At 42.1% G+C, this 9,172-nt stretch overlaps 1 protein-coding gene across 1 annotated transcript in view; it reads right to left on the reverse strand.

Annotated features, from left to right (window-relative positions):
- The window catches only part of ASPG (asparaginase), a 50,860-nt gene extending 41,694 nt beyond the window's left edge, over positions 1 to 9,166 (reverse strand). The window contains exons 1-2 of the mRNA XM_009327680.1: positions 9,123 to 9,166; positions 3,094 to 3,223 (exon numbers count right to left, since the gene is read on the reverse strand). Of these exons, the coding sequence (XP_009325955.1) occupies positions 3,094 to 3,223; positions 9,123 to 9,141 (149 nt within the window). The 5' untranslated portion in view covers positions 9,142 to 9,166. The remainder of the gene's footprint in view (positions 1 to 3,093; positions 3,224 to 9,122) is intronic.
- Positions 9,167 to 9,172: the final 6 nt, after the last annotated feature.

Below are 9,172 nucleotides of genomic sequence, written 5' to 3' on the forward strand. Positions count from 1 at the left end.
CGTCAGCCCCCAGTAGACCAGGTTTCTCAAAGTGAGCCCCATGGTCTAAGTAGCCAAACCCCTGGTTGTGGCACCAGTCCCATAACCATTTGTTGACTCGCCAGATTCGACTGGCCCTTTCAAACCCCTTCCCTTTGACTGGCAGGATTGATGAAAAAACTACCTGCACTCCCAAGTCCCTTACGGCCACTCCCAGGGCTCTGTAGTCACCTGTTGTCACCTATACAAGTTTGTCACAAGTTTGCTATATGGCACCAGCTGTCTCTCGTTATGATGTGGAGTTTAAGCATGTGATAATAGCAAAGATCTTAAAATACTGGCATAGGTTGAAAACAGAGGCCTCAGAACTAGAAACAACTCACTGGCAATCAATTATTGGCCACTGAACAAGTGCAACCTTGACAGCTGGGAAAAGACTGCTCTAAGTACCATAAAAACAAGACAAAGCAACTATGCAAGGGAAAAAACCTAAACCAAACCAAAACCAAACAGTCAAGCAATAGGATAAAATACCTGTGGGGCTAAGGAATGTAACACTTTCAAACACCATGCACTGTGTAGCCTGGCAGATGGAGACCAAAGATTAAGAAGTGTCTAGACACTCAAACATCCTATAAAAGGACACGATCCCAAATTTGGAGGGGACTTACTAAAGGCAATGATGGCTATGGAATCACAGTGGGATTGTCCTAGCTCTAAGCATGCTGTCTGCTCTGCCTGCTTCCCAGGACCACGGGTGTCCCTTTCTCCACCTGCCTATCTCAAGAAAGCTGACTCTTCAACGACCTTTGATTTGCCAGCCAAATGGACTGCATACAGAGCATGTGTTTTACCCCACAAAATATGCCCATTTCTCCACACCAACTTTCTAACCCCTCAGAGTAAAGTCAACTGCATATAAATTCCACTTGGCTAGTTAAGATTTGGGGTAAAAAAAGAACCCTACTACCATTATTTTCTGCTACCTTTCTGAAGCTTGGCAGAGGATAGAATATCCACCATTTTCTCCCATTCTTACATTAGTTGGAATATGTTCCTATATAGCAACGCAGTGGCCAACAAGCAGCTAACAAAGAAGAGCTGCTAGCAGGCCAGCTCTGCTCTTCCTACTTGCTCTTCCAGGCAGAGCCATCCGGGAGCGTGTTTAACAGGATCATCTTCAGAGTGTTCTCAATGCTTTTCCACTGCCTGAGGATGATGGAAAGTTCCCTGCCAGCTGTAACTGTGATAGATACTTCAACATTTACACTGGAAGACAGTCAAAGGCTATAGAAAAGACTAGGATACTGCACGGATGCGTAAAAGTTCCCGAAATAAAGCACTTAGAGCACAGAAAAATTTATTACCTTCCCTCAGCATTCGCAACAGTGTTTCATTCCCACTTGCTATTCTTGTATATATTTATAGCAATATAAAATATGCAAAACCAAGAGTCAGTTGTCAATTTATCAGCTAATAAAATCTGCAGACCCACTCCCCTTATGAGGCCTGTGAGACAGTTGCATACAGCAGAGAGAGCATTTAAACAATGTCTAGTTTTCATTCATAACCAACTGACATACTGTACCTAAGAAGTTAGATTTCACATGAGAAATTGCCTTGTTGGATATCACATTTACACATGCTAAGAGTAACTTTGGAAGTCAGTTGAAAATGTGTGAAAAGCTAGCTCCCCTAAGGATGTGCTGTTTAAATAAAACACGACATACTGACACCAGAGACCAGCCTAGTCTACAACTTTTGATGCCTCTCTCTAAGAAGAGATCATATCGTTCGTCTTACATCAAGGTTATCACACAGATAAACAAAGTTCACAAAATACTCCTATTTTTTCCCCCTCAGAAACTCGCAGTATTTCCCAACTGCCTAGTTAAAATATCACTCGGCTAGTACAAAAGAGAAAACGGCAAATTGCCATGACTAACCTCCAGAAACGGCACTCAGCAGTGCCAGAAAAACAAGACAAGATTGTTTTTTAAACCGCAGTTTTTGATGTGAATGATTGTTTTAGGCTTTTCTGTTCTTCATGGAAAAGGTGTGCCAGGGGAAGTATATTTAGGACTCAGATGAGTATATTAGTGTAGTTTTGTTATATTTCAAATCTCTGAAAGTGTTTAAAAATTGTTCAGTTACAAGCACAATATCATAACAGAGCTCCGTTTTTCTTAGTATAACCATCGTATTTAACATAAACTGTATGTTCACATCAATACTACTCCACTGGGAGTCCATTTCTTTTCCCTTTACTCCTTTTCCTGCCATCTGCCTTTTAAGTGGTTACTTTAAAAAGCTTTACACAGAGATCTCAATACAAAATAGAAAGAAATTAATAAACCTTACATTTTCTTTGTATGTCCTGATTTTCTCCTTAAAGATTAAAGAATATCCATTTTTACTCTTATAGCAAAACAGCTATAGTCCCATTTATTTTTGAATGACTGTGTAAAATCATCCTTTGTGCAAAGTTAACGTGTTTACAGGGGTACAGTCATTCATCACAGCTGGGGAATATCTCAAATTAGCATACTGCCCTCTAAATAAAACCTATAAGCTTATTAATCATTGCCCAACAGTTAAGAAGCATTGCAGATTAATTAAAGCCCATCGCTTATTATCATAATGTTGCATAAATTTGGGAAAGACAATCAGCTTTTAGGGTTTTTTAAAAACAGGCAGCCTGCAGAATCAAAGCACGAGCCTATTCACGGATGCATTAATTAGATGCTACTTTTTCAGACATACGCTGAAGATAATTCACACAAAGCTGTATATACAGTTTTCGTAGTTTCTATCGAATATTCGTATGTTTGCACAGGAGCAAATTAATATCCAAAACAAGAAAAAAATGCAGGACTAAGCTGCCCAGAATGGTTACTTGTTGCCTTATTTAAAAGTTATTTCTCAAGCAGTTGTAAGACACTTCATTGCAAATATATCAAAACAGACATGGTAGGCTTTCTCCTTTTAAGTCAATATAAGCATTTTTGCTAATCTCATAATGGATTCTTCATGTTAAATGTTTGGAGATGTAATTATCTGAAAATTAACAAGATATTTCCTAACCCTTCCTCTCCCCAAGGAAAATGTACTTACGGGAGCACCAACGTGTTATCTGGAAATTCATGGAAGTTGTTCAGTTTTGTTTCCTGGGCATATGCCTCATCATGCAGCATTGGCATTGTTTTCAAGCTGGTTACTAATTTATTGGCCTCAGGAGCAAGTCCTTAAAAACAAAGAATAAAGGAAGTAAATAAAGGAGCAAGGATGGAAGGAAGCGAGTGGCACAGTAAGGAGAGAAGAAGTCAAGTTACACAGCTGTTTGCCCATCCTTTCACATTAAATTTAAACAGTCTATTGCCAGTTTAAGAACATGAAAAACAGAATATAACCAATAAATCTCCATGCAGTTATTCTTTTCTTGACTTGAAATGAAGAAATCCTTTATTTAAGAGAAATAATGTTACAAATTTCCTCCATATCAAATATTTATGTTTTACCTATTTTTAATTTGTTGCTTGTGTGCAAATACGGATCAGCAGTAGGGGCAGGAAGCCAATTCTTGCAACTGTAGCAAAAAGCTACCATTCTCTTTTACACTTGCCATAGCTATTCTCTATCTAGTAGCAGATGACTTACAAAACACTGAGCATTATTTTGTACTATAAAGTTGTGATATTTTTACCCAACTTTCTTAGCCTACAGCAGTAGGCTACACCAAGGTACTAGTATGTCTATGCTGGAAAGCGGCATGTTATGTCTTACTGCCAATGGCAATAGCATTTCCATAGAGGAAAAAAAAAAATAAAAGAGAAAACTAAAACAAACCCCACAGTAGGTATTTAGCATTGACAGATATAGACAAACATATATATATACACATAAAGATAGAGAAACCTCAGCTTCCAAGAAGAGTCTTAAACGCTAAGTGCTCTAATCACTCTCTCTTGAATAGGTACTTTCCACCAGCAGGTTTAGGACTGAACATCTCAGTTGACAAGAGGTAGATAAGGTGCATAAGCTGCTGAATAGAAAAAGTCAAAAGCATGAATGCACCTTAAGCTCTGTTCACCCTCTCCCTGCCCATCATGTTGTCTTTCTTTCTGTGACAGGGGCCCTAAAATGGTTGGGGATTAAACTAGCCTAAGTACATTTAGTGTGTGCTGGATCTGCAGGTGTCCTCGTTGCAACCAGACATTTCAAAGGGAATCCATATACCATTCTCTGTTAGATAGAAAGGCACCTAAATTTTTGATGTTACAATCCTCAGCATCATTTGTGAATCTCAGCTCATTTGTGAATCTAACTTGCAACTCATCTCCCCATACCCTGTTTCAGGAAGGACAGCGACAGTCCTGGTGTCCAGAGTCAGAAGCCACCCTGTTTTTCTTAAGTCTGACTTTTTGAGACTTTCTTCATTCAAGGAACTTCCATCAGAGGTACTTCCTTCTGAACTTCAAGATTCTACTGCCGTTACTGTCCAGTTCAGTTTAATCTCAGTGACTGTGTTTTATACCACCTGTTCAGATGGCGAACAAACTCTCAAACCTCATTATTCTACTTCTGCTTGTTCTAGTTATTCCGAATTTAAGGCGAGGTAATTCTTCCCTACTTCCTAGTTCTTCTGTTTGCTTAAACATGATTCTCATCCAAGTTAGCATCTGTATTTTTTTTTGTTTCACCTTCAAACAGCAATATTTATTTAGAATACTCCAAAATACAAACACTATTTTCAATAGTATTTCTATCTTTTTCTGTTTACTTTCTAAACTGATGGAAAAATCCTTAAGAACTCCCTAATCTCCCTCCTGGCTTGCCTTAAATGAAGTAGCGGGCCCCTTCATAGCCAACTTTCTCACAGGACGGCAACAGTATTTGAGTGGATTTGTTTGGATGCCTGCCAGAATACTTTGTTTTACAAAATATACTTAACACACTTTCAAGCTTTGGATGTTTCGTTCATTCAGCTATAATCCCTGCTTTTCCTATTAAGGATGTTCCTAGCTTAGTCACAAATGGCCACTTCTGCTGCACTTGGGCATAGAGTCATTTTGGCTCTGAAATGCAGCCCAGTTTCAAGTGTTTTCTGGGTGTTTTCTGATTATTCTTCTGTTTGTCCTATGCTCATCTCGCTCTGAATATTGACACTGGATTAGTTTGTTTACTTTTTGTATTTGCCCTAGGAACTGGAGAGCTGATGTACATTAATATTCTTAAATACCTTCTCTATAAATGGCAGTTCCTCATCTCTTCTCTTAATCACAAATCTGTCAGGATTTTTCTGTATTGCTTGCACTAAACTTAACCCTTTTTTTTAAGACATTCTGCAGATGTATCCAAGCTGACCCACTTGCAACCTATGCAGTCTCCTAAACGCATCCATGTTTAGCAGTGTTTTCTGCTTTACAGCTTCAAGAAGCAAACATGGGGGAACTCAAGTGCAACTGTTTTAAGAACACTTCTACTTTATTATGCATGGAAAACATCTTTTGTGAGCCAAGCTTGTTAACCCAGTATTTGAAGCAACTTCACCCCTGCAGAGAAGAGGCAGGCTGTGCAACTTGTCCAAATAGCTCTCATCAACTTCTGTCCTTTCCCTCTTTAGCTGGCCAACCCCAGCATCACAAAGCAGATGGACAAAGGCAGAACAGCAAAACGAGTAACTGTGGCCAAGGAGAACAAGCATGGTTCTGTCTCATCTACAGTCCAGGACTCTGCTTTTCACTCCGGTGCTACAGATAACACAATTATAGCTACTTGCCAATCAAGATATCCTATAACCTGTGCTGCAGCAGAGAACAGGGAGCTGAAGAAGTCTGATGCAGCTGTGTCAGTGGGGCTCTGCACCCAAGAAACCACGGGCGCTGGGGAGCAGGAGCATACTGTACATCAGCATGCTGAAGTCATCACCCCCGATCCCAACAAACTCTCCATGCTGAGGAATACAAAGGACTTCGCTAAACCAGTTTTTACCTATAGGAATATCAACATAAATGGCACATACATCTGCAGTGCCGGATCCCAAAAGTAACGACTACATTTTGCAAAGGCAGAGAAGCAGAAAGTGTTCTCCAAAATACTCATTTCTGCAGCTGTAGTACTTGGAGCTTTTGGAAGTGAGGTGCATAGGTTTCAAACAGAAAAAGGTTTGGACTGCAGCAGCCAGTCCTTTGGCAGTCTAGTATGTCTAGAAGAGACAGATAAACTAAGTTACCCAAGCAGACTCTATTCCAAGATAAGTAATCTTTCTAAGGGGATTTAGCTTAGTTCTACTCGTATTTGTTGGGTGGTTTTTTTCTTAATATTTCAGGTAAAAGTTAGGAAAGAGATCCAGCCCACAAGCCCGAGGAAAAGACCTTCCTGAAGGCACCAGCCAGGAGGAACATGAGCACAAACTTAATGCAAAGATTACTATCACAGGGACCTCACTAAGGAGTGCAGTAAGACTTTCTTTCTGAAATGAGCTACTGATAAGCCAAAAGAGGAAATAAGGGGGAAGTAGAAGGAAGAAATTTTAAAAATGCACTGAAATGGCTTATTTGACAGCAAAACCATGAATACCGGGAGAGTCTGCAACTGAGTCTCGTTGCCACCCAACTCACACAAACAGAAACAGACTATCCATCCTCTGAAAATTACTCCTGCACAGGTAACCTGTAGGTGTGCAGAAAGTCCAACAGGTCCAAGACATGCTGGGGTTGCCACACATGCACAGGTCAACTGCAGACCTGCTGCAGGAGGTTTACAATCAGACCTCGTGATGATAAATAATCGCTCCATACACATACAATGAGCCCAAGGAATGTGATTGTATCAGTCTTGTACATGGGGGCAATTCTGCACAGGAACATACTCCTTGCAGGACACATTAGGCCTACCAAAACTCTCTGATTTTTAAAATGAAACTATCTTCTCCCAGCAACTGGAAAGGCCATAGAAAAGCTTGTAAGCCTAGATCGAAATTAGTTACAAAACTAGCTTGAACCCTTCAATTTGAGCAGTTGCTGCTATGAAAGGTTTTGTGCAGCTCAAGGAAGCTACTTCTGTTCACCTTGCTTGAAATAAGACACTTGTAGTTCTAGGTATGGTTGTAAACAGGCACTTTCCATCCATCAATTAATAAAAGAAATGAGCATCTATTGTTTTCTCCCTTTGAAGTATGCTGCCTTTCCCATGCCCTTTCACCACCTTCTGTCTGAACACTAAAGACTGCCAAATATTCTGAAAGAGGTACTCTGGCTGCTCTGCTGCTAGGTCTGTGTATGAAAAGCAGGTTGAAACCCTCACCAGGATGTAGCAAGTCAGCATCATTGGATCATAACTGTTAGATTGTTTGCACATGCTTTAATGATTGACACTTGAAGCAAAAGGAAAATAAAAAAAGGCACACAAGATGAGAAGATGTTATAGAGTTCACTTATACAAGAACGAGACATGATTTTAATTTATTCGCTTAAAAAAAAAGGTGGTTGGGAAGCTGAGACAACAGAAGTAGGAAATTTAGTATAAACAATGCAGACAGAGAGAGGAAAGTCACCACATGTCATTTGAAATAGACTTTTTTTTTTTACAACTTTGATAGATTAAACACAAAGATGACAGCCATAAAAAACAAAGCAGAACAACCCCTTAAAGCATCTTCCCTACCATAAGAAGGATCAGCCAGCCACCATCTTCCGAGAAGGAGGAATATGTAGTAGGAAAAAAAAAAAAAATCTAGTCCAGGAAGCTCTCAGGTGAAGCCCCAAGTGGTTTAATCCTACAAATGAGTACCTGAGATGGTATTGCAGGCACGGCCTCAAAACTCTGTAGTAGGGAACACAAGTACCCACACTTCTAACCCTAGACAGGCTAGGCTCTGGAAGTGCTGGGATGCTCCACTGCCTCCCAAGTGAAAGAGGAAGGAAACAATAGATGTTCATCAAGATTGGACTGCTTCCCTCTCTCTCCTGTGCCCCCCCTTACCCCCTTTCCCTTTATACCAATTCTGGTAAACGCACAGCCCTGCAGGAAGTCAGACCTGGCTGAAATCTGTTCTTTCCCCTCCCCAACATGTTAGTTGGCTGATGCTTCTGGCATCCCTTGCGATCTGTGCCTACTGAGCGAGGGTCTAGTGACGCTTAGGTGCCACTCCAACCAGCTTCTGGAGTAGGGGCCTGGGGGGGCGTTAGGTGAATTTAGGCACTTACCTGTTGACATTTAGGGGCACCTGAAAACGCACAGCATATACCTGTAGGTACCCTAAGAAACCTCCAGGTAAAATGCAGGCAGTATACTGAGACATCTCAGAGTTCAATTTTGGATTTAAACATTTCTCAGCTGGTGCGAGGGGGTTTGGCATGTCTAGCCTTTTCATCAACACAAGTCTCACCCTCCCGTGGTAAGGTAAAGCAGAACTCTTCAATGATTTCTTGAAGACAGTCAAGAGCTGGTAGGAGAGCAGGAGAAGCCTGCCCAGAGGCAGGGGAGCACAGACGCTGCATCTGATCTCGCTCATTATGACACCTGGCAGGATGCACACTGCCACACTTGCATCAGCTGCGTCTGTCAGGTCACCGCTTGAAAATCCTTGATGTGGCCACCACCTCCAACAGCCCATGCTCTTCCCAGTGGGAAGGTGAGGCACATGCTCTCCACGTGGCCTGGGACAGTGGCTCTTTTGGGGCCAAAAAAGCTGCACGACTGGTACAATTAAGCTGGTTTCATTTTCAGTGCGTGAAGGAGGGGAGAAAGGACTCATACTTCAGGAAACACATTGTCCTCTGCCAAAACCTGCTCTAACTAGCTGTGAGGCTCACTTGTCAGAAGGATGCCTATCAGCTAAGCTACTGCAATAACCAGCTGGTAGGAAGAGAGGATTAGAGGAAGGCACATGCCCTTCTGGCATCGCTCATACCAGTTACCAGAAACCCGGGGATGCTGAACCATAAACCGTGCCAGGGAGAGCGGTCACAAAGCAAAGCTGTTAGCTAAGGAAGCCGCAGCCTCAGCCTCCGCTCGCCAAGCAGCGCATCCCCCAGCCCAGCGCCCTGCCAGCACCCCACGCCAGGCCGGTTTCGCAGCGTACCCTGAGGGGGAGCCCGCCTCCGCCGCCCCGCTCCCGCCTCCGCCCGGGGCCCCCTCACCCTTGACGTCCTGCACCATGCCGATGGTGCCGCCCGTGTTGATGACCAGC

The sequence above is a fragment of the Pygoscelis adeliae genome, unplaced genomic scaffold (assembly GCF_000699105.1).
Source record: "Pygoscelis adeliae isolate BGI_AS28 unplaced genomic scaffold, ASM69910v1 Scaffold130, whole genome shotgun sequence".
NCBI classification, from domain to species: domain Eukaryota; kingdom Metazoa; phylum Chordata; class Aves; order Sphenisciformes; family Spheniscidae; genus Pygoscelis; species Pygoscelis adeliae.